The 25,198-nt window shown below is 46.3% G+C and overlaps 1 protein-coding gene across 6 annotated transcripts in view; it reads left to right on the forward strand.

Annotated features, from left to right (window-relative positions):
* The window catches only part of TMEM150C (transmembrane protein 150C), an 81,861-nt gene extending 60,726 nt beyond the window's left edge, over positions 1-21,135 (forward strand). For all 6 annotated transcript variants that reach the window (XM_021101873.2, XM_084973720.1, XM_003357106.5 and 3 more), the window contains 7 exons: positions 3,713-3,802; positions 5,056-5,109; positions 5,230-5,262; positions 5,728-5,795; positions 11,537-11,664; positions 15,747-15,924; positions 18,671-21,135. In XM_021101873.2, coding sequence (XP_020957532.1) covers positions 3,723-3,802; positions 5,056-5,109; positions 5,230-5,262; positions 5,728-5,795; positions 11,537-11,664; positions 15,747-15,924; positions 18,671-18,879 — 750 coding nt within the window. In that variant the 5' untranslated portion in view covers positions 3,713-3,722 and the 3' untranslated portion in view covers positions 18,880-21,135. The remainder of the gene's footprint in view (positions 1-3,712; positions 3,803-5,055; positions 5,110-5,229; positions 5,263-5,727; positions 5,796-11,536; positions 11,665-15,746; positions 15,925-18,670) is intronic.
* Positions 21,136-25,198: the final 4,063 nt, after the last annotated feature.

Below are 25,198 nucleotides of genomic sequence, written 5' to 3' on the forward strand. Positions count from 1 at the left end.
AAAGAAGGAAAGAAAATGCAAGTTGAAAATGGGTAAAAGACAAGTATAGACATTTCAGGGCACGTTAGCCCATGAAGAAATGCTCGACATCATTAGCCATCAGTGAAACACAAATTAAAACCACAATGAGACGTCCCGAAATGACTCTCGGGATGGCTCACATAAGAAATAGTGATAGCACCAGTTAACACCAATTATTTCACGATAGCACCAAATAGTGACATCACCAATAGTGGCAAATGATGTGAGAAACCGCATCCATCATAGTTGCTGATAGGAATATAAAATGGTGCAACTGCTCTGGAAACAGTTTGGCACTTCTTTAAAAAACTAAACATGCAATTATCATAGGACCCGGCAATTGCAGTCTTGGGTGTTTATTCCAGAGACATAAAAACGTGTGTTGCCACAAACCCTTGTACGCTAATGTTCACGGTTTCTTTATTTGCCACGGCCAAACACTTGACACAAGCCAGATCTCTTGTAACAGATGAATAAGCCCACTTGGTACATCCATACCTTGAAGTACTTCCCAACAGGAAGAGATACCAGACACAAACGTTAGATGCTCTCCAGGGAATTTTGCTGAGTGAAAAAAGAGTCAATCCTAGAAGTCACCTGCTCTATGATTCCATTGGTACGACATACTTGAAATGCTGAAATTGTAGACTGGAGAACAAATTAGCAATCAGAAAGGAGGGAAGGGCGTGTGGTTAGAAACGGGTCCTCTGGGCTGTCCTGTGCCGTGGCCGTGGCTTCCACGTGAGTCGGCTACACAGGTGCCCACACTGCGTAGACAGTGATTGCCTTTTTTGTGGCATCTTTGTCTGGTTTTGGTATCAGGGCGGTGGTGGCTCAGAATGAGTTTGGACGTGTTCTTCCTGTGCCTTTTTGGGGAATCATTTCAGGAGAGATCTTAGCTCTTCTCTAAGTAGGTGAGAGACTTCGCCTGTGACGCCCCCTGGTCCTGGACTTTTGCTTGTTGGGAGTTTATAAATCAGAGATTCAATCTCAGTGCTTGTCATTGGTATCTCCGTATTTTCTATTTCTTCCCAGTTTCATCTTGGGAGGTTGTACCTTACGAGGATGCGTCCATTTCTTCTAGGCTGTCCGTTTTATTGGCATATAGTAGCTAGGAGCAGTCTCTTACGGTCCTTTGTATTTCTTGCATAAACGTATGCACATGGGAAGGAGAGCATGCAAAATGGGTGGAGTCTGAATAAAGGGAAAGGATTATGAATATCCGTGTCTTGGTGTTGGTATCGTACTGTGGTTATACAGGAGGCGAGGTTGAGGGAAGGGTGTGCAGGATTTCTCCGTAGTCTTTCTTACATCTAAAAGTGAATTTGCAGCTTTCTCCAAAAAAAAAAAAAAAAAAAAAAAAAAAAAAAAACCAATGTAAACACCCTAAAGAAGCACCAAAATAGCTCCATTAGAAGCTAAGAAGACAATTCTCTATAGACTTACTCTTCTCACCTCCCAAGGCATTGCTTTGGGTTAAGAAAGGGGAACTTCATCTGTCATTCGGCAAGGGATACAGCATGTTTTTCCCATAATTTGGATATAAGATTCCCCTATGAGAATTAAACTAGTAAAAATAAAACAATTTAGGAGAATAGCCATGCACCACCTTGGCTGCCTCCGAAACAAAAGAAGAAAAGCGATGCCTCCGTAGGGACAATCAAAGGGTAGGGACTTAGAAGGTGGGCCTTCGATACCTGCGTAAGTGCAATGGTTACACTCGGCGGGACTCATCCTGTTGGAACGTGCTCTTCCAGGGGCGGGTCCAGAATAACTGGTTTACATGCCCAGTTCACATCCCTGTTTTCTGTCCTTCCTCTGCATCTTGGCCACTGGTGGAAGTATTTTTGTTAGCATTATGGATAGCTTTATTATGAGCCCAGAATTTTCTGGACATGAGTAAATGGACACTGAAGAGCCATATCGTGTATGCGTAAAATGGTCATCATTTTCTACCTTATATAAACTGGGTAGCCATGCACCACTGGCCATGTAATAGCTTTGATACACTGCACAGCTGGTTACATATAAAAAGTTGTATTTGGGAGTTCCCTTCGTGGCGCAGTGGAAACAAATCCAACTAGGAACCATGAGGTTGTAGGTTCGATCCCTGGCTTTGCTCAGTGGGTTAAGGATCCGGCATTGCCGTGAGCTGTAGTGTAGGTCACAGACATGGCTCAGATCCCGTGTTGCTGTGGCTGTGGTGTAGGCCAGTGGCTACAGCTCTGATTAGACCCCTAGCCTGGGAACCTCTATATGCCGCAGGTGTGGCCCTAAAAAGCAAAAAAAAAAAAAAAAAAAGGTTGTATTCATTAGAGCTCAGTATTTCTACTTGTGCCATATAGTTCCTGGCACAAGTAGGGTGTGGATACTTGTGAACTGGATTAGATTGAATTAAATAGATTGAAAGTGGCTCTAAATTCTGCAGCTCCTAAATTCTGTAGTTTATATGACACCCCTTCCCAGACAGGGGATTGGCCTACAGCATGATTGTGCAGAGACGCATTATGAGGTCTGATGTCTGTCCCTTGGTCTGAAAGCTGCACCTGATCAGGTAGGTCAGTTCTGGAAACCACGACCTTCCTGAGACCTTAGCGGTTCCCAGCCCAGGAAGAACGGCTGTGTTCTCTCTCTGTTCTCAGCCCTCAGCAGAGCCAGGGAGTCAGCACATGAAAGCAGATATCGCGGAGGTGCTCAGAAACGTGCAGCAGTGGTGCAAACCCAGGAAGCCACTTTTTGCAGTTAAGTGGAAAACCGAAAATAGCAAGCAGCGATGGTTCCTCAGAGGAGCCATTTCACCACGGCCTCCTTCTGTTTGTCAGGTCACCTGTGGACATGGAACAAGCGTTTCTTGCCTTAAGGATTGTTGGCATCCAGTGTCTCAGTCTCATCAGATTTTGTCTGATGGCGCTGTGTAAAGAAGGAAAGTGATGATTAGTTATTTCTTTCCGTTCTGCGGCAATCATTTTTCACAGACGCTTCTGAAGCTTCTGGTTTTCACTTCAATTCTGTGGAAAATGTTTAATTCACATATTTTTACTTCATAGCATCCCAAATACCTGGCATCTGTATTCTTTTTCATTGTGTTGGTCGGGGTGAGTTTAAAGTTATACACACTGGCTGTTTTCTGGGGCATTCATCTTTAGAGTCTTCTGAGACAGTTGCTCAATAACTCGTCAAGAGGAAAGTTCAGATTTGCAAAAGCTATTTGTCGTTCCCTACAGGCTAATTTGTTTGCTAACCGTTTCTCATACTCTCATCTGCCAAAGTGTAAACATATGTCCATACCAAATCCACAGATCCGTAAACCCATACATGTTCATAATAGCTCCCAGCTCAAAATAGGTCGGAGTAGGCCTTTGGTACCTAGCTTTCCTCCTGAAAGTCCTCACCCAGATTCTTCTGTCCATTCTCAAAGGCACCGAGGCTGGTATGAGAATACACATCTTTCGGAGACATTTTCCATCCGTTTTCAGCTAATGCTCTGAAACATTGAAGCTAACGCTAGAAAGCAGTCTTGCAGGCCACTTGCCCAAGGGGCTTCCCACCTGTGCAGGTGACAGTGATAATGCTGAGGTGAATCATGGTGTCATAAAATACACTTTTGGGGGTTAAAGTAAATGCCTTTTCATCTTGAAAGAGTGAGGTCCATTTTCGCCTCCGTCATTAACACGTGTTCATTTCGCTGCAGGGGTCCAGGCATGGACGGGAAGAGATGCAGCGTGTGGATGTTTTTACCTCTTGTTTTTACCCTGTTTACTTCTGCTGGATTGTGGATAGTGTGAGTATTTGCTTATTTATTGAGGATTCAGGTGCAGTGTAGATAAAGACATGAAGTTTTGATCGTCCATTCGTCCCTCAGGGTCTGATTCTACACCCCCAGAGTCAACCAACGGCACGTCAGAACCATTAGGGGGGAATAATTGCAGGACGTTCCAAAAAGCAGAGCTTGAATTTGCTGGACACCAGCAGCACTTTACATAGCATTTACACAGTATTTACAACTGTTTACCTTGTATTACATATCACGAGTGATGTGGAGATGAAAGCATACAGAAGGATGTGCACGGGTTACGGATGACCTTGAACAACACGAGTGAACTGCAAAGGTCCCCTTATACACAGATCTTTTTCAGTAAATCCTATAGTGCTACATAGACCACATGGTTGACGTCGAAGGTGGGGCATCTTGTATGCGAAGGGCTGACCATGGGACCTGAGTTTCCATGGAATCTGGCATCTAGTGCTGGGTCCTGAAGCAAACCCCCCACCAATACGGAGGGATGACTGTGCATATGTTATAGTCCTCTAAATGTGTTTGCAAATATGTTAACCTAATGTTTACTAATTCGACCTTGCTGAAGTCCCCGTTTCTCGTCCTTTCTTCTGTTACCCAAAGAAAAAAAACAAGAGTGTGTAATAAATTCTGTGCAAAGCAGGTAGTGAAGAGCACCGGGGATACAGACTCATTATTTGCAAGAGTTGCTAATTTGACATTCACATGCTAAAGATTCTGTTCACAGGCCAACGTGGGTTTTTTGGGAAGGAGCCGCTGGGTCTGGTACATGTACCAAATGGGTATCATTACCTTCAAAGCCTTACTTATCATAAAATGTTCCCACTCTTGCTAATTTCAAGTACTATTTAAATTCTAGGAAATTATTTTAGGTCCTTGCAGTTTTTTTAAGAAGGGAGAACACATACTCCTGAGAAATTAGAAACTTTGAATCCTAATGTTAGTTTGCTTAAAGCTGTACAATCTTATTTCTTTGTTTCCCAGTGTCCGGATTATATGATTGGCATTAATTTGGGGAGTGTCTTGAAAGTTAAAGAAATCCTATGAATCACGACGTCTGAGCTTTAGGAAGCTGGGTGATCTGTCGGCAAAGCAGGGCAGCAGAGCAGCCCTTTCCCAGTTCAGAGAACATCACCATGACGTCGTGTGGTTGGTCCAATAAAACTGGGGAACAAATGATTCTTGGCTTTTTAAAAAGGTCTTTGTTTCATAAATTTTCATTTTTTTTTCTTCATTAGATACTTCATAGCTGTGGAAGATGACAAAATTTTCCCATTAAATTCAGCTGAAAGGTAACGTGACTCTAAGCTTTGTTCATCCATAGATGTAACAACGCCTTTGCCCCTAGTGAAGTTAAACTGCACCAGTGACCGGGCTTTAACCTGAGCCTCTGGGTTTTTTCTGTTATCCAGGAAACTGGGTGTGAAGCATGCGCCATACATAAGGTAACTTGATTAATTCTCTTCTGATCCATTGGATCTGAGGACAGGTTGGGAGGGTGTCTTGGTTCTGGCTACTGAGACAAAGGGGCATCGACTGGGTGGCGTATAAACATCAGAAAGGCATTTCTCGCCTCCCTGGAGGCCGGACGTTCAAGGTCAGGGTGCCCGTGTGGTCGGGTTCTGATGGGAGCCCTCTTCCGAGGTGCAGGCTGCCGTCTTCTCCTCGTGTCTTCACGTGGCAGAAAGAGGATGAGAGCCCTCTGGGGTCCCTCTTCCAAGGGCCCTGGTCTTGGTCACGAGGCGCCACCCTCGTGACCTAATCGCCCCCCAGAGGCCCCAGCTCCTGACGTCATCACAGTGGGGGGTAAGATTTCAACACAGAAGTTCCCAGAGGCACAGACATTCCGTCCCTGGCGGAGAGTTAGCAGCTCGACGACAGTAATAATAAAATACTTCCTGTTTGTCAAGTATTGCAGGTGATGAGCCTCCTGCAAGCTGCGTGTTTAGTCAAGTTATGAACATGGCAGCCTTCCTAGGTAAGAAGGGCTTAAGGAATACTGTACGTGCTTTGGTCTCTTCCGCTTTTATTTGAAATTCTCCCAAACCCATATCACTTGCCTGGTGGGCCTAGTAGATGGTTTGGTATCATATCATGTCAAGATGCTGAAGCGGGCTTTTTCTTTGGAGGGTCTTTCTTTCTCATAAATCCTTTTACAGTCACCTGCTTACCTTACATTTTCTTGTCCCTTGACCGGCTTTCACCATTTTAGCGAATTCTTGACTTTATTTCTTTTGCCCCACGAAACAGTCTATTTCGTGTGCCATAAAATCCTGCGTGAGAACGTAATATTGTGTGATATGTTTGCTTTAAAAAGAATGCCTTATTTATCTCTTCACTGGCAAGGATGAAACGTGCGTAGGCTCTGTGATAAATACTGATGCGTGGAGATATTGTCTTCAAAGCTCATAAAAAGAGGAAAGGTCAGCGCTGACATTAGGTGATGCTCTCCCCTGTGCCTGTACACACATCGAGCTGGCAAATGGAAACGAAGCTAAAAAAGGAAGGAAAACATGTGCAGTCACGTCCAGCCCCAATTCCCTCCTTTCCTTCAAGGACCAAGACCCCCATTTAACACCGTGTCCCCTCTGGTCTGTGAGCACCGCCCTCTGGGGATCATGGGACCCAGCCACGCTCTCCTGTCCTTTGCCGAACTGACCTCACGGACCATGACCTCTGGGCCACGACTCCTGGGTGCCTTGCAAAGGGTCAACCAGCTACCACCAGGAGCCTGCTGGGGGTTGACGGTGCCTGCCAGTGACAGGGACAGCTGGTTTTCTGGAAACGGTTCTGCTTTGTTTTTTGGTTTTATTTTTTCTGTTATAGCTGGTTTGGAAATGGTTCTTCTGGGCAGTGAGGCTTTGATTCCAGGTAGGAGATGATGCTAATGTTATTACCGAGGGAACATTTGGCCTTCGAAGCACCTGTTCCCCAAGAGATGGCCTGTTATTTCATTACAAATACCCACCCTCCAGAAAAACTGCTTACTCTTATATATTCCTTTTTAGTGTGTGCTATAGGAAAGGAGAAGACCTATAGAATTCCCCAGCCAATCAAGGGGGTGGCTGGTCCAACATGCAACACAGGCAGAACCTTAGTTGGTTCCGGAGGCTCAGAACCTGAGGAATGTGGCACATGTTCCGGGGGTGGGGGGGCACCAGGAGCTGCCAGTCAGTGTGGTCATGTCCTCAGAGCTGCCAGGAGCTAGGTTCTCGTCTTTTCTCCTACTCTGGATACCACGCTTCTGAGAAGAGCTTATCAGCATATTCATACTAAGGTATGAATGACCTAAGGAGATACTTGCTTTTAAGAGAACCCAGAGTCCCAGGCGGGACCTGCACTTGCCGGGGCGGGGACCCTTCCCAGTCCCGCTGCGGTCACACCACGTGGGCCTGCAGGTTGGTACCTCTTCGTACGATCATCCCCATGGAAGGCAATAATAGCAGTAGTTCATGCCAATCATTTAACATGCCAGGCACAATGCTAAGTGTTTTGCAAACACTCCCTCTTCTAATCACGATACGCAGGAGACTGCCCTTGGCTTTAAAGAAGCCAAGGGACATGTTGGAAGCCACATACTGTTTCCTTTCTAGTCTTAAGACAAGGGGATCTGTCCCAGTAGTTCTTAGGGTAAAATCTAAAAAAAAAAAAAAAAAAAAATGCCAGTTTGCACAGCTCACAAATGGATCCAGTTATAAAGTGTATGATTAACTCATTGTAAAAGCATTTCCAAAAACACAGTCATGAAAACAAGCTCTCCTCCTGCAGATGGCATATGCCTCATCCTCTGGTCCCCAGTCCTCCCCTGCTCCACCATGAAGCCATCACATCTTTAGTGGCTTTTCTTCAAAGGTATTGCAGCTTCCAGTGTTTAGAATTATCTCTCATCATTTTTAGTGCCGTCTGGTAGACACAAAGCTGATTGAGATTAGTGTTCGGTGGGAGTAAACCAACAACTATTTATTTATCAACTCAAATGAAAGAGAATCAGTTTACCAATGATTCTTGCTCTCAACTGTGGATGCTTTTGTCTTCCCAGGACTGTCCCTCTTGGACCTCAGACTATTACTTTAGGTGACACGACTGACCATAAGAAACAACTTAGACCACCTATAAATCACTGCTTGTTGGTAGCTATGTAGATTATAATTTACAATCTACAGATGAGTTGGTGTAGCATTTATTAAGTCAGTTAGCAAGATCTTTTAGCGCTTTGATGGACGAATCAGAGATCAAATGGTCAGTGATTTTCTTTGCAGAATTCGTTATGTTCCTTGTCCTGAATCCACATGTTTATTTCTCCTGGGAAGGGAGGGGAAGACCTGAGACCGATTTCTCAAAAGGAATATTATTTTCTGCCCTGCAGGGGCTGTGAGGACAAAGCTACTGGCCAAATGGCTTTGGTCACCTAATAGCAGCTGGTCTCCCTCCTTCAGCCAAAACCTATTGATTGCCATGTTCTACTGTGGCCATAAATAGCGATTATTGATGCATAAACAGTAAAACTAAACAAAATGAGAAAGAACTTGGCCCGGCACCAGTCGAGAGCTGCAGTGAAGAGCTGCTATTCTGAGTTAGAACTTTAAAAAACCAGTCAGCCTGAACATAGAGCATTTAACCTGGAAGCTAAGCAATTACTCCAATAGTTGTACTTTTTAACAGACAGATGAATAGGGGACACTTGTAGAGCAAAGGACTGCTCTAAGTCTCAAAAACAACAGAAGCGTGGGTTTCAAAAATTTTTTGGCTCAGACTGTAAGTAAAATCTGAAATCAGTAATGAAACCAGAAAATATATCTATTGAGTGGAATGGTAATATCGTAAAACTTGGTTCCCCTGTGTAAAGATGGCTTTGAAATTGTCCTACTGCTCAGAGCGCTTTTTCAAGAAGGTGCAATTAAATACTACTTGGTTCTTGGGAGTTCCCGTTGTGGCTCAGTGAGTTAAGAACCTGACTAGTATCCATGAGGATTCAGCTTCTATCCCTGGCCTTGCGCAGTGGGTTAAGGATCCAGCATTGCCATGAGCTCTGGTGTGGGTTGCAGACCCGGCTTGGATTTGACGATGCTGTGGCTGTGGTGTCGGCCAGCAGCTGAAGCTCCGATTGGACCCCTAGCCTGGGAGCTTCCATATGCCGCCCGTGCAGCCCTAAAAAGAAAAACAAAAACAAAAACTTGGTTTAAAATGGACTTCATGACAGTCTAAATCTGCCTCCATTTAACCTGTTAGTAAAACTGTTAACAGACCAGAGGCTTTATTATTTCCACAACCCTAAAATTTCAACCAGAACCTCGTTTAAAAGGGAAGCATGGTGGAGTCCGGCTGTGACGCAGCAGAACGAATCCGTCTGGCATCCATGAGGATGCGGGCTTGATCCCTGGCCTCTCGCAGTGGGTCGGGAATCCGGTGCTGTGGCTGTGGTGTGGGCTGACAGCTGGAGCTCCGATTGCATCCCCTAGCCTGGGAACTTCCATGTGCCACGGGTGCGGCTCTAAAAAGCAAAAATAAAGAAATAATTCAATAAAAATAAAAGCTATTAAGTTCCCTGGTGGCCTAGTGGTTAAGATTAGGTGCTTTCACTGCAGAGGCCTGGGTTCAGTCACATCAAGCTCTTTTTTCTGGCTTTAGCGCCTGACTCTGTGTCAGGGAGCTTGTGGCGGATGTATTCTCTTCTCACTTCTCCCTCCTCTTCCCATCCCAAAAGTAATAGACTTTGTGCTTGTTTTTTCATATTCTAGGACAGAGTCCTGAGTCTGTTTATCATAACTCCTAACTAGAGCCTGCGAAACATTAGATTGAAGGAGCTCTCTCGTGGCACAGTGGGTTAAGAATCTGGAGTTGTCACTGCTGTGACACGGGTTTGATCCCTGGCCAGGGAACTTCCACATGCTGTGGGCGTGTTCCCCCCCCCCAAAAAAAACCCCATTCGGTTGAAAACCTATGATCAATTCAAGTATAATATATTAATTTGGTGATGAATGGTGGGCACTAGCTTAAACATAAATATACTAAACCAGAGCCAAACAACTTGAGAATTCATTAATGATGGTTTATTTCTATTTGGTTTCCAAAATGCAAATATTAACCAAATTTCGTACCACAATTTGATCAGAGGTACTAGGAACTGAAAGTCAATTCTCAGATCTTAACGTTACAGCTTGAAACTATGAAATTCAGCATACTTGGGAAATGCAAATTTGTGGATGGGTTTATTAATGGCTACTAATAATGCCTGTAATCAAGGTAGACCTTTAGCAAATAATTACCTACTTAATTGCAGTACAAATAGGATAATTCTTGAATCTCTAATGTCTTCCCTGCTAGACCTTAATGTCAAAGTGAATTGCCTCAGCAAATAATAAGTGCATTTCCTTAAATTAGATATAACACATTAATTACAAGCGCTTTTTCAAAATCATTTGTAGACTAACCTCTCCCAGCTTTTTATTTAAATGTGAAAATATCCCTGCACTAAGCAATTACTTAAATGGAGATTCTTAGGTTAGTGGCTTGACTATGGACCAGCCTCAAGGTTACTATAAGAGGTCAGATTTGAAGTCTAGGTACCATTCTTCATTCTCTCTTCAGATTCTCCGATGACAATTGCGTTCAAAAAATAGGTCTTTTTTTTTTTTTTTGGCCATGCCCGTGGTAGTTCCCAGGTCAGGGACCAAACCTGCGCCACGGCAGCGACTAGAGCTGCTGCAGTGACAATACCCAATCCTTAACCCTCTGCATCACAAGGGAACGCCAGAGTAGGCTTTTAAAATGAGTCATTAATATCACTTGGAAGAATTTAACTTTCTCAATATAATCAGTATAATTTTTAGGACATAGCAAGCCGTCAACTCTGCTATGTTAATATACAGATTCCAGAGATTTCCTGTTACAGATCCCATGATTTAATCGCTACAACTGCCCTAATTTGGATGAACTATCTTCATCCCTTGACAGTGAACCCCCTCGGGAAGAATCAGGGGGATGCGGCAGCGACCTAGTAATAAAGGGGTTTGTGCACTTGCCTCTCTCTTCCTTCCAAACCCCAGGAATGGTTTCTGGCACAGGGACCAACGGGTTTGTCCAGACGTGGTAGCCTTGCCTTCTTCCCCGTGTTTTCTTGCCCTGCCTGTCTTAACTCTGTTCTGAACCAAAGGCTGATTGAATCAGTGGATTCCCGTGCCAGAGCTGTCTCTCCCTCTGATTTGTTGTGTGCCAAGCCTCTGCAGTGTTCTCCTAAGCCAGCCTGTCCCGCGCTGATCTCGGTTTTGGAAACTCTGAGAACAGCTCTAGTAATAGTCCATCGTCTTGCCCCCCTGAGAACGTATAGCACTGCTGCTTCCGTTCCTCTCGGCTTTCCCCAGGTTCGCTAGAATAAAACATTTCAATGAACAGAAGCATTGCATGGAAAATTTCTTCTAAAAATTGTCATATCAAGAGTTCCTGTCGTGGCTCGGATCTGGCGTTGCTGTGGCTGTGGTGGAGGCCGGCAGCGACAGCTCTGATCAGCCGCCTAGCCTGGAAACCTCCATATGCCGCAGGTGCAGCCCTGCAAAGACAAAAAGACAAAAAGACAAAAAAGAAAAAAAAAGTCATTTCAGAGATTTAAAAATGTACTGTGGCAAAAAGTTTAATTTTGCACATGGTGGCTTTAGAACTCTGCTTCCTAGTCTAGGTGTGTGGTTGAAATTGTTCAATTTTAACATTTTGTTTTATTCCCAGCTCTTGTGGTAGCTGTTCTGCGCTTCATACAGCTGAAACCAAAGGTTTTAAATCCGTGGCTGAATATTAGTGGCTTGGTGGCGCTCTGTCTGGCTTCCTTTGGAATGACCTTACTTGGTAATTTTCAGGTACTTCATTTAGCCTTTTTCACCTCCATCTCACGCCTCACCTGCATGAGTATCACAGCCACCGAGGCATAGTCACTATGTCGCCCATAAAATTCTGCACGAATGTTATAAAGTGGTTCCTGATATGCACGTGTTCTCCAGCAGTCATCCTGTCTGGCCTTTGAGCCTGGCCTGCATAAATTCAAATTATATGTGTAGGAGTCCTCACTATGCATTGGAAATACAGCACAGCTATTGGGAAACCTAGCCACTAAAACAGATATATATCTGCTACAAAAGCTTTCAAAGTGTTGTGCGCTTTTTTTCGTAACAAATTGTATCCTAAAGTACCTTCTAGAAAACTAATAGGATCATTATCTTTCTATCATTAAACACTGAATGAACGGCCTTATTGGATGAAAATTTGCATTTCAGATTAGCATGCTCATATGGGAGTCAGTTTGAAAACCCAGAATATCTCTAGAGTACTTACGACTTAAACAAAAAGATACTAACCTGAAATCTTCCTCCCAGAAGTTTAGAGGCCCAAGGTCATTTAAGCATAATTTCCCTTGCCAGTATCATCGCCCAGCCCTTGACCTAAATAACTTCATTTGTAGAACAGACATGGAGACCCCTGCACTGTGACAATAGCCATCTGTGTTTCCTGCCTCTGTTCCCTCCCCAGCATGCCCCAGCCTCTGCTGTAGTGCTGCTAGAAACTTCCTCCTTGCCCTCAGGCACCACTCCTGACACTTCTCCCCTGTCTGAGCGAAATCCAAACGGTCTTTGGTTTGGGTCCAGACCCTCAGTGTTCCAGCAAGCGCTTAGTAACGTGCTTACTGAAAACCTGGTGGTACATTTTCTAAGACTGACTCTTGTCCTTAATCCTCAGTGCTGATAATTCACCCCATTAGGATAACCCGTTCCCCAAGACAGCCCCTGACTCACAGGAGCAACTCAATAGAATTCTTTACTTAATGGATCATTTGACCGGCAGGCTGGCCATCCCACCGATTCCTTGAACTATTCTAGGTCTTATTCCATATCAATCTAGACAACGAGGAAGCTGCCTTCTTAGAACATGTTGGCCAGGATAGTGAATTACCAAGGGGATATTTAAGAGTTTACTAAGCTCCGAAATGTTAGGGCCCAGAGCATTTTTTCCTGAATTGCAGCTGCTGGCATGTTATTAAATCTCAGTAAGCATCCTTTCTCTCAGCCAGGGCTTGGATGGAAGTTGCTGAGTGGACGTTTTGTTCTTCACTAAAGTTCCCAAGGGAATCCCCATGGTTGGCTTGTTTGGGTGAACCACAAATATTTAAAACCAGAAATGATGACACTTCAGATGCAAAGCACATTCTAGAATACCTACGGAGATTACATGGGAAACAGATAACACATCAGCTGCCTGTGGCAAAACCAGGTGGTCAGTAGGAGACAGGAGACAGGAGACAGGCCCTTCAATGTGTATTTTTCTATAGTTTTTCAAAATTTGACCCACATAACTACATTGTCTATGTTTAAAATTGGATTTAAAATTAATGAATAGACTGTGTATAGCATAATATGAGACCAATTTCCTAGAAGTAAAACTTGACTTGGGGAATCATTATTTAAAATATTTCAAAAATATGTGTTTTGGAGTTCCCGTCATGGCTCAGTGGTTAGCGAATCCAACTAGGAACCATGATGTTGCAGGTTCGATCCCTGGCCTTGCTCAGTGGGTTAAAATATCCAGCGTTGCTGTGAGCTGTGGTGTAGGTCGCAGATGTGGCTCGGATCCTGCGTTGCTGTGGCTCTGGCGTAGGCCGGCGGCTACAGCTCTGATTCAACCCCTAGCCTGGGAACCTCCATATGCCTTGGGAGCGGCCCAAGAAATAGCAACAACAACAACAACAAAAAAGACAAAAGACAAAAAAAAAAAAAAAAAATGTGTTTTGAACTATGGGGTGGGGGGTGGGAAATGTGTTTTCCAAAGAAGAAAAAAATCCTACAACCAAAACAATAGGAAAAAAATGGTAAAAGGAAAATAACATTGATAACACAATCATTATTCAAAGCAGCATCAAGTAATAAAACACCTGAAGGCAATGGTGATGCAAAAAAATGTTTTCACCATTTTTTTTTTTCTTTTTCTAGCCTCACCTGCAGCACATGGAAGTTCCCGAACTAGGGGTTGAATTGGAGCAGCAGCTGCAAGCCTACACCACAGCCACAGCAATGCAAGATTCGAGACACCTCTGCCACCTGCACCACAGCTTGCAACAACACCAGATCCTTAACCCAGGGATTAAACCTGAATCCTTATGGACACTATGGCCAGGGCAAGCAAGGCCAGGGATTGAACCTGAATCCTTATGGACACTATGGTTCTTAACCTGCTGAGCCACAGTGGGAACTCCTTACCATGTTTTGAAAGCCATCTCTTCAACAGATTTTGTTGTCCTGTATATTTCCTATATATGTGGGGTACTATATGTGTGGTTAAGAATATATGTAATTATGGAGTTCCCGTCGTGGCTCAGTGGTTAACGAACCCGACTGGGAACCGTAAGGTTGCGGGTTCAATCCCTGGGCTCGCTCAGCGAGTTAAGGCTCTGACGTTGCCATGAGCTGTGGTGTAGGCCACAGACACGGCTCGGATCCCGCGTTGCTGTGTCTATGGCGTAGGCTGGCGGCTACAGCTTTGATTAGACCCCTAGCCTGGCAATCTCCATATGCCACAGGAGCAGCCCTAGAAAAGGCAAAAAGACAAAAAAAAAATATATATATATATATATGTAATTACTAAAGGTGTTTTAAGTGACAGATATATTTTTTAAATGATTTGGGCAGTTTATACTCTAACCCCCATTAGAAATAATTCAAATAGGTTTTCTTTAACCTACTAACTGTATAAAAGCTTTGGCCAGGAATCTTCCAACACTGTTGCCCTTTAATGGGTCCCAAGTACAGCAAAAGCCCTAAGTGCAGTTGTTTTATTATAACAGGAAAACAAAAGCCCATTAGCAATGAATTGGCCACATTACACAGACTGGCCGGTTTGGCAGGAGCAGAGCATAGCCCAAGGGTCATTAGTTGTCCAGGCCAGTGAAGTCTTGACCTGCTGAGAACTCGGTGTCCTCAGCGAGTAAATTACACAGCCAGCTTCCAGTGTCATTTCTTAGTCTGGACAACAGAGTTTGGGGGTTATGTTTGCAGAAAATTTGACATGTCTCTCTTTTTTTTCTTTTCACAACTCTCATGCTTTTTTCTTTTACTTTTTAACAAAACTTATCTGGAAAATATATTCAAACAGATTACCACTGCTTGTAGGTTTTTTCCAGACAAAGGTTTGGAGGTTTGGGGTCACTTCCCTTCTTCCCCTCAGAGATCTAACCAATGGAAGAACAAGCACAAAGAGCCACGGGAAATGGAAGTTCCCGTCGTGGCTCAGCAGTAATGAACCTGACTAGGATCCATGCGGGTTCGATCCCTGGCCTGGCTCAGTGGGTTAAGGATCCAGTGTTGCCATGAGCTGTGGTGTAGGTCGCAGACAAGGCTTCGATCTCATGCTGCTGTGGTGTGGTGTAGACTGGCAGCTACAGCTTTGATTTGACCCCTAGCCTAGGAACTTCCATGTGCCGCCAATGCAGCCCTAAAAAGCAAAAAATAAATACGTTAACTAATTAATTAAAGAGCCAGTGGAAATGAAGGCCTCTTTTCTTTTTCTTTTTTTGTCTTTTTAGGGCCACACCCGAAGCATATAGAGGCTCCCGGGCTAGGGGTCGAATCGGAGTGGTACCTGTTGGCCTACACCACAGCCGCACCAACAGGGGATCTGAGCCGAGTCTGTGACCTACACCACAGCTCACGGCAACGCCAGATCCTTAACCCCACTTATTGAGGCCAGGAATCAAACCTGCGTCCTCATGGATGCTGGTCTAATTCATTTCCACTGAGCCATGACGGGAACTCCAATGAAGGCCTCTTTTCTTCCTAAAACCTACCATCCCATTATTGGGGCATCCCTTTACCTATTTTTTCTCACTCGCATATTCTGTTGGCTTGTGTGTCTTTTCTAACGGGCCTCCACGTGTCATTATCTGTTCATCCCTTAGCTCACAAATGATGAAGAAATCCATAATGTCGGAACCTCCTTGACTTTCGGGTTTGGCACATTGACCTGCTGGATCCAGGCTGCCTTGACACTCAAAGTCAACATCAAGAATGAAGGACGGAAAACTGGAATTCCACGAGTTATTCTCTCAGCATCTATCACTCTCTGTGTGGTCCTCTGTATCCTTTGAATGTGAAAAGGTTCTTTGTCAGTGAGAGTAAAGCACAGATAACTTGTTTATGTTGAAAAGGAGCAAAGTGCCATCTCAGTTGCTTAGGGTGTACTCTCAGATCATCTCATAATCTTAGACAACAAAAGAAATGGGTATAAAGATGAAATCTCTCAGACCTATTTTTAACACCAAAGAGAACTGAAAATAAAACAAGCTCTGCTTTCTCAAAATTGTTTTCAGTCTGTAGGAATGACGTCAGCATTCTCCTGTCCTTGATGACGTAAAGGCTTCCCTTTGTTAGAAACAGACTGAATGACCCAAAGAGAACGATGCTTGTTTTCTTTCCATCCTAAAAATTTCTCGTTTGTGGCTTTATTAGTGGCCCTGTTATTTCATTTACTTATTCCAAAATGAATTTCAAGGGACAAATACCTTTATATCTTTCAGGAAAACGGGTAAATTCTTCTGGAAAAGAAATTCAAGAACCAGGCTATTGTCCTAGGCAAATATTTTTGAGTTTTGAGGGTCTATTTCCCTTCCTCCCTGGGAGTTTGAACCGGTGGAGAATAGATACCAGGGGTCAGATGCGGATCGAGAGATCAGTCTTTATTCCTGGTAAACTAGGAAAGGAGAATGGCTCAGACTTCCTCTCTCACACCCTGGAATTCAGTGTATCCACCCAGTAATAAGCAGAGAAATCAGGGAAAGGGAGAGGAGAACTCAGTTTAATCTCAAGCCCACCCGCAGAGACGCGTCTCGGGAGGAGCACAGCGACCCCACCTGGTAGCATCGGCCCAGTGGAAGCCGGCCCATTCCGAGCCCACCAATCAGATCAGCCAGCCGTCCCGTGGGGGCGGAGCCAGCCCAGGAGTTTGCGGCGTCGCTGGGAAGTCGGGGAAAGAGGTGAAGGTTTCTCGGTTGGCCCGCTGGACGGCTGTCGCGATTCCAGTCTTCGGTGTAACAGCCAGTGTTTACTGGGCGCTTGTGACGTGCTGGCCTTGTTCCAAGCACGTTAAATGTGTCAACCCTTTGAATCCTCACTCAACCGATGAGAATCGCGTAAAGCAAAGGTCAGTTTACCCGCGATCCCACATCGTTTGTGTCGATTCGTTTTAAGCTCAGGCTCAGTTCTGCAGCCTTAACCACTGTGCCATCCCTCCGTAGGGTGGCTTTAAAACACGAAGCTCGGAGAGGTTCTTTAGTTCGTGGAGTCCTTGGAGCCACGTGTTTCTTCTTCCCTCACAAGCTGCCATTCAGTCATTTCAGTGGTTTTCTCAAGTTGTGCAGTGACAGTGAGGTGGAGAGCATTTAAGGACTTGAACTTCAGGCCAAGAAACTTGCTTATTGCCAGCAACCCGACAAAATAGTTGAAGAACCCTGCCAGTCCTCTCTCTCCCAGTAACTTAGGTAGTAAGTTAATATTGCTTTGGCAAGATTTTGAACCCTCAGGCAAAAAGTGTGTACAGATTTTAAATTATTCTGAGTTTTGAGTTTATACCAAACAATTCTGATCCAGACTATTTCTGAAGACTTGGAATCATTTCTTGGTTCTTGGGTGAATGGATCCAGGCCTTGTCAGGGAAGCAAAGTTTGGCTGAAGTACTTTTCACATACTTTTTTTTTGCTCTCTGAAAATTTTCCAAGATTTTAAGTCTAAGTTCTGAAGGTAGAACTAATTCTGAGGGAAATTTTCTGATTTTTCTAAATAATTTTCTTTAGTCCATGGCCTCTTAGTGGTTCACTAAAAAATACTACGAACTTTTCTCCTTCCTAGCTCCTGCCTTCATGTATACTGGGGTGCTCACGCGCGTGTGTGTGTATGTGTGTGTGTGTGTGCACTCCAAATGCATTGGCGTTTCTTTGCTTTTTTCATTGCCTGTTTTCCGTTGGGCACAAGCTTAAATGCAGCCCCAGGAATGAAACCGGCCTATGCAGTATTGTCTGAAAGACAATCGTGGAAACCAGAGGAAAGAAGGGCCATGTCGACGCTGTCAATAGCCGGGCAGAGACAGACAGTTTGTACGGAGGGAGTTAGACACGTTCAAATTGTTCCACAGCCCTTTGCAATGTCTTTATAAATGTAACTTTATTTTTCTGGCTAATTACTTTGGAATTATAATTCTCTAGCTACTCTCACAGTTTATTAGGCAGTCATAGAATACAGTGGTCAAGTGTATGGCCAGGGAGTCGAGAGTGCTTCTGACTGAAGCCCAGTTCCACCAGTTGATACCTGTTACCCATGTGGCCTCCATGTCGTTGCTTTAAATGCACTGATGATAATAGGGTATTGCGAAGATTAAGTTTTCGCTGAAAGCACCTGGAAGCATGTCTGGCACAAAGTAAGGCTCGATAAGGTTCCCCTGTACTATTCATGTAGATGTCTTTTAGGGCCCCACCCGCCGCATGTGGAGGTTCCCAGGCTAGGGGTGCAGTCGGAGCGGTAGCCGCCGGCCTACCCCACAGCCACAGCAACTAGAGATCCGAGCCGTGTCTGCGACCTACACCACAGCTCATGGCAACGCCGGATCCTTCACCCACGGAGCGAGGCCAGGGATGGAACCTGCGTCCTCGTGGATGCTAGTCAGATTCGGAACTCCCGACTCATGTAGATGCTGGTGTTGAGCCGGGTGTGCCAGCCTAACTTTCGCTAGCGAAGGGGGAGCCAGGCTTTTCGGGGACCCTGTTTCTGCCCGGAGGAGAGCCCAGTGTCCATGCGGCCGGCGGGCGGACTTTCCTTGACGGCTTCTCCCCAGACTTCATCCTGATGGCCCAAGGCATCCACATGTACGCAGCCAGGGTCCAGTGGGGCCTGGTCATGTGCTTCCTGTCTTACTTCGGCACCTTCGCCGTGGAGTTCCGGCACTATCGTTACGAGATCGTGTGTTCCGAGTACCAGGAGAATTTCCTGAGCTTCTCGGAGACCCTGTCGGAAGCGTCTGAATACCAGACCGACCAGGTGTAACCCATCAGGTTTTGCCCGCTGGGGAGGTGGGTGTGGCAGCGGGGGAGGGGCTGGGACACACCCACAGGACTTTACACATCCCCTCATGACACACTGCACACGTCCCACACACACACACACACACACACGCGAGCGCGTTTGTGGCCACATTTGCCAAATGAGCTTTTCAGGGCGAGTTATTTACTGAAAAAGCACAAGCCCTGTGTCGAAATACACGCTGTTACACTGAAAATACGATGCACGACAGAGCAAGAAGCTTGTGCATGATCACCCCCCCCCCCCGCCGACTCCCCTGCTCTCCTGGTCCTTTTCACCAACCCCAGACATCGAGGCACCCTACCACGGCGTCGGGCAGGCCAATCGGAACACCGGAACGATGCCAACTCCCCACGTTGCCTTCAGACCCAAAGGGCTTGGAAGCGGCTCGTGATGAAGTTCTGAGTCTGGCACTAGCGCACTTGGATGGACCGAGGGTCACCCAGTTGGATGGAAACCACACAGGGGTGTGACCCCGCCTCGTACCCTGGGGAGAGCACGGGGTCAAGGACAGAACTTTCCCACACAAGCTCCTCTCATCGTGGTTCAGTGGTTGGCCGAGCAGATCTGGTGAAAGGATACACTACACGCTGTGAGAGGGAAACCCGCCACCGCGACTTGGCCGTGACTGTGACAGAGAAAATATTTCCAAGTGTGAGTATGTGCAAGACCGTGGTCTGCCAGGCGTGCAACAAGATCAGGGCAGCGAGGGTGTGGTGTCGCTTTTTGCTTCCATGGTATGCTGTGTTCAGTTTGTATTTGACATTTCATGGGTTGCCTTTTTTTTCTTTAAGAACTACCATGGGGCTCTTGAGGCCTCATGGACAAAAAGGATGTACGCCAAATGCAGGAACGGAGCTCGTTTGGGGTTCAACCATGCTAAAAAAAAAAAAAAGTCACGTGCAGGCTTCATGTGCTACTTCTGTGTTTGACGCTAAGAAAATGTTCCAGAAAAGCACAAAGAAATACACGTGGAGGTAATAAAAAGAGCTCCTGCTGGACACTGATAAACGATGGGGCTTTCAGAGCATCTTGTTAAGTCCAAACCGAGAGGTTCTTAATATGTATGTATTGCTCAAATTTAGTATTTTGGGGGCGGGTTTAAGGGCTTTTCACACTTGGAATTTGTAGAAGCCAATGAAAAGGCTGCCCTCCCCCCAAAAAACAAATCGGTGCAGCTATAGTTCCCTTCTACCCAACACGTAGCTCCCACCTGCAGAGTCTGGAACTCAGACTAACCATATATATGCCTGGGCGGTAGAGGCTGAGCTTCATAAAAAAGGGCAGAATTCTCAATTCAGGATGGGTTGAGATGGACTAAATAAATTGACAGACCCTCCTTGAGTGCACTTTGCTTTCCAGAAATTCCCAAATTGACTTCATAGAAGCTTGGGATTTCGTGGAATATAATGTGAAAAATGTTTTTTAACTCACTCCAAACTCTGAGCTCCTTGAGGGGTCAGTGACTTTTCACCTGTGTTTATCCCCTCCCAGCACAGTGCCTGGCACGTATTAGGTGCTCAACAAACGTCTGCTGGGTAGAATCACTGATACCTGGGAACAGGAGAAGGGAGTATCAGAGAAAGACTCAAAGATGAGTAAGAGGGAGTTCCTGTTGGGGTGCATCGGGTCAAGAACCTGACTTCAGCGGCTCAGGTCACGGGTTCAGTCCCCATCCCGGTGCAGTGGGTTAAAGGATCCAGCTCACGCTGCAGCTGCGGCTCAGCTTCAACCCCTGGCCCAGGAACTTCCACATGCCACGGGCGCAGCCATGAAGAAGTAATAATAGTAATTTTTAAAAGATGAGTGAGAGGGAAGAGACGATGCCTGTGTCACGAGAGACAGGACTGGGAGAAATCACGAGTGAGGGCTAGATGAGGGAGTGAGAATACCTCTAAGGGATAAGTCAAATGTGAGAAAAGAAGCAGAGTGCGCTCTTCTACGAGAAAGGCTTCTTACTGTAAATAGTCCAAGGTGACAGTTGTTATTTTTGAATACTGCTTTGGGGTGGTTTTTTTTCATTTTTGTATTTTAAAAATTTTATCAGAGAACAAAGATGTATGAAGTTTTCTTTTACTCTACACAATCCAAGTTAAATAGCTTTTGGTGATGCACTGTACACTTTCTTAAGACTGTATCGAATAGCACCTTTTAACAGAATCAAGCAATGACTGGCATTACTCATTGGGACCCGACCACTAAATAAAAATCTTTTATGCAGATGATTTTCTTGTCTCTTACACGGACACGTCTTCACGCCTCCTGAAGAGTGTGCGCTCAATCCGATGGTATATGTTGGAAAGGACCTTCAGTGCCATAGCACATTCCCGGAGTACTTTCCAACAGTAACAGCCAATTCTCTGATTCTCTGGACACCAACTGGGGTCCTATAGTCCAGTTCGATTCCTTTGTTTAAAAAAAAAATTCATATTGTTTTCACTAAACTGTAGTTGATTTACAACGTTGTGCCAATTTCTACTGTACGGCAAAGTGACCCAGTCACGATTCCGTTCAATTCCGTCCTGACCACCCAGAGTTAACGTGAGACCCCACAGGCTCAAGAGCAAGGTCCCGCAGGCCCACACGCGCTTCATTTGCCAGCCAAAAGCATCGGGTCCCCAGATGAGCCACACCTCCATCCAACCTGGCAATGAAATTGGAGGCCTCCCCCAGCTCCCTTCCCTTTGAGGTTCAGTGATTTCCTAGGACAGCTCACAGAACTTGGGGAAAGACTTCACTTGCATTTGGGAGTTCATTAGAAAGATGTGCCAGAGAGCAGCCCAAGGGAAGAGGTGCACAGGGCCAGGAAGAGGTCAGAGGGCAGCCCGTCCTCGGGGGTTCAGCATGTTCACCAGCCCGGGCGCTCCCTGAATCTCACCGTTGAGTTTGTGAGCTCCCTCTCCAGCCTCTCCTCCACCCGTTCCTGGAGGTCAGGCAGGGGCTCTGACCCCTTGGCTCCCTCCTGACGTCGCCTAGTGGCCCCACCTTTAGTGATCTCATCAACATAAACTCAAGTGTGATCAAAGGGGCTCATTATAAAAAGCAAAAGCTGGAGTTCCCGTTGTGGCGCAGCAGAAACACATCCGACTGGGAACCATGAGGTTGCTGGTTCGACCCCTGGCCTTGCTCAGTGGGTTAAGGATCCAGCACTGCCGTGAACTGTGGTGTAGGTACAGACGCCGGCTCGGATCCAGCATTGCTGTGGCTGTGGTGTGATTAGATAATTGCTGTGGCTCCGATTAGACCCCTAGCCTGGGAATCTCCATATGCCATAGGAGTGGCCCTAAAAAAAAAGCAAAAAAATAAATCAAAATCAAAAACCATTCCTATCTCTCAGAAAACCCCAAGAGTTTAAGGAGCTCATGGAACTATGGACAAAGACCAAATCAATTTTTGTATCAGGCCCCCCCCACACACACACTCTCTCTCTCTCTCTCTCTCACATGAAGATCAAAATTCTAGAACTCCTGGGAGTTAAGGACCACAGCATTCATCTATGAGAACAACGTTGGGCATCAAGGCCCCTTCAAGGAGACTGTACTCAAAGCCTCGCATCAAGACAAGGATAACAGACCCTATCACGGCCCCACGGTCATTGCAATGCCCCTCCCCCACCCTGAGCAACTTGGCCTACTCCTTCCTGCCCCGGCCCACTCCACACCCCACCCCTCTGGGGGCCTTATACGCCCCTAACCAAAACATGTATCCTAAGACCCCTCTTTCCCCAACCAATCAGCAGGTCAGCAGGTGCATCCTGAGACCTCTCCTCTCCCTGGGCTATAAAAACAGACACACACCTGCTCCGTGTCACTCTGATCCTCAGGAAGTCCTGCTGCACCTGCAGTGCCTCTCATCTCATTCAGCTCTACCCTCTCTCCACCTCACCATGCTCAATAAGCTCTTCTTTCTTTTCACCCCAATACAAGTCCAGAAATTCTTCTTCCAACCCGCGTGCACAGACTGTGACAGTCGAGACCAGAGAATCTGCATTTGGAGTGAGCTTCCTGGAGCAGCTAAAGCAGAGGGCCCAGAGAACAAAATAGGAAATACACCATGCTACGTTTCTGGTGGTCCGGCTGTGTCTCTCGAAAAAAAGTTTCCCTCCTGGTTAGGAGAGAAATATTTCAAAAACAGTGTTAATGTTTTCAAGGTTCATTAGGTTTTGATTTAGTGAAGAAGTGACAGTGGGGTCAAGTTTTACTACCTGGGTTATTTACTGGGTTTTCTTTGCCCCTGGCGTGGAGAAGTAAAACTTGCATATCCTAAAACGTGCAGTCTCTTGGCGCTCACGGAGACTGGCACATCACTGCCTATTTTTGACCTTAGGCATTCTATCAGGACAGATCGGGTTTTTCTATCCCAAAATTAAACTAACAAAACGAAAGCTTATTTCCCATGCTCCACGTCTACCCCCAGGTTAGCCTCCGCTCATCGCTGTGACTCAGACTCTGGCTGACAGAGGCTTCTTTTTTTTTTTTTTCTTTTTTCTTTTTATTTCTTTGTGTTTTGTTTGTTTGTTTAGTTTTTTCAGAGGCTTCCTTTTAAAGGCAGCGTCCACACTTGTCGACAGTCTAGAAAATGTGGGAGACAGTTCATGGGTCTGAAAGCTGCCAGAGTGACAAACCTCGCTTGCTTCATTGGTGGCCGCAGACACACACCCACTCCGTGTCACTCGTGGCCATACTCCAGACTGTCACTCCCGCCATGTTCCCAGAATGGGAGAAACATTTGGGACAGCCTGGTAACTCACCACCACGGGAGTCACACTGTCGCATTTTAGGAGGTTTGGAGGCGGGATGTCAATTATATCTTTATTGAGATATAATTCACTCATTAAGTCTTTTTTTTTTTTTTAAGCACTTTTCTCTCTCTCTTTTTTGTTTTGGCTGCCCCACAGCCTATGGAATTCCCAGGCTACGGATCAGATCCGAGAGCCACAGCTGTGACCTACACCGCAGCTGCACCAACGCCAGATCCTTTAACCCACTGTGCCAGACTGGGGATCACACCCGCGTCCTGGTGCCACAGGGATCACACCGCCAGTCCACTGTGCCACAGTGGGAACTCCTCATTAAGGCTTTTAAGACGTTAAGGCTTTGGTCATGGTCATGCCTCTGAAACGGCAGTTCCACAGAATCAGTGAAGAATTCATCATTGCACAGAAACAGAGGAAGGAGACTCTCGGGGGGGGGGGGGGGTGTTAGACACCAAAATACAAGGGGAAGAACCATCGAAATAAACGAGGCAGAGAGGCAATTCCTCCAAGCCCAAGGACCCTCGGCCACATCTAAAAGTGTGTCTTGTTCCCCAAAGTAGTTGATTTTCAGTCCTCAGCACCCCATCCGCTCAGACTTCCCATTAACCCTGCTCCAAATGAGGGGTCCAAGCAACAGCAAAGACCCAGAGCTGAAGGCCGAGGAAGGGGGTGGTGAGAAGGCGAGGGCCCACCCTGCAAAGGCGAAGAACACTGGCCATCAGCATCCATATTTTCATCTCTCCCGCCTTTTTTACGGTCCCTCTTAGCTGTCCCAGCCCCGCCCTCCCTTCTTTCCCGAATCCGCTCCAGTCCTGCTCCCAAGACCTTGGACGGCCACGAACAACGGGTGGCTCTCTGAATACGCGCCCAGACCCGCAGGCCACGCTCTCCCGCGGGCTCGCCTCCTGCTGAAACCGATCCCTTCGCTTGGCTTCCAGGAGTCAGGCGCACGTGGTTCCCTCTGGCGCCGTCCGCCCCTCGGCCTCGGAGGCTGGGCCGGCTTCCCCCCGACCCTCCCTGGCGGGGCCCCTGCCCGCTGGGTGGCTGCGAGGGCCCAGCCTCTGCCCCGAGGCCAGACCTGACTATTCAACGACCTTGGCGTCTCCTTGAGCAGCGCCTCAGCTCCTCCAGTCCGGCCCTGATCTCTCTAAACGCCTTCCTCCGGGACGGGACGCTGTCCGGCCAAGTTAAGGGCAGCGCGCTGCTCCGGGGGCCAGACTGAAAGCCCGAAGGCCCCCTCATCTCACCTCCGCCTCGCACTCGGCCCCCACCTGGCAGCAAGTCCGTCTGCTCCGTCTTCAAATTCCAGGAGGACTCGTCCGCTGCTCCGAGCTGGTCCAGGCCACGTCCATCTGGGGGGGGGGGGCTTTCCCCCCTTTCTTTTTTAATGTAAGCTTATCATACATGGAGAATAGTTGATTGACAATGTTGTGTTAGCTTCCAGGATAAAGTGATTCCGTTATACACATACATATACCAATTCTTTTCCAGATTTGTTCCCCGTATAAGTTGTTACAGAATATTGAG

This window comes from Sus scrofa, chromosome 8, assembly GCF_054392235.1.
Source record: "Sus scrofa isolate SSC_HxYL_T2T_F1_AM1 chromosome 8, Sscrofa_HxYL_maternal_Yorkshire_Landrace_v2.0, whole genome shotgun sequence".
Lineage (NCBI taxonomy): Eukaryota > Metazoa > Chordata > Mammalia > Artiodactyla > Suidae > Sus > Sus scrofa.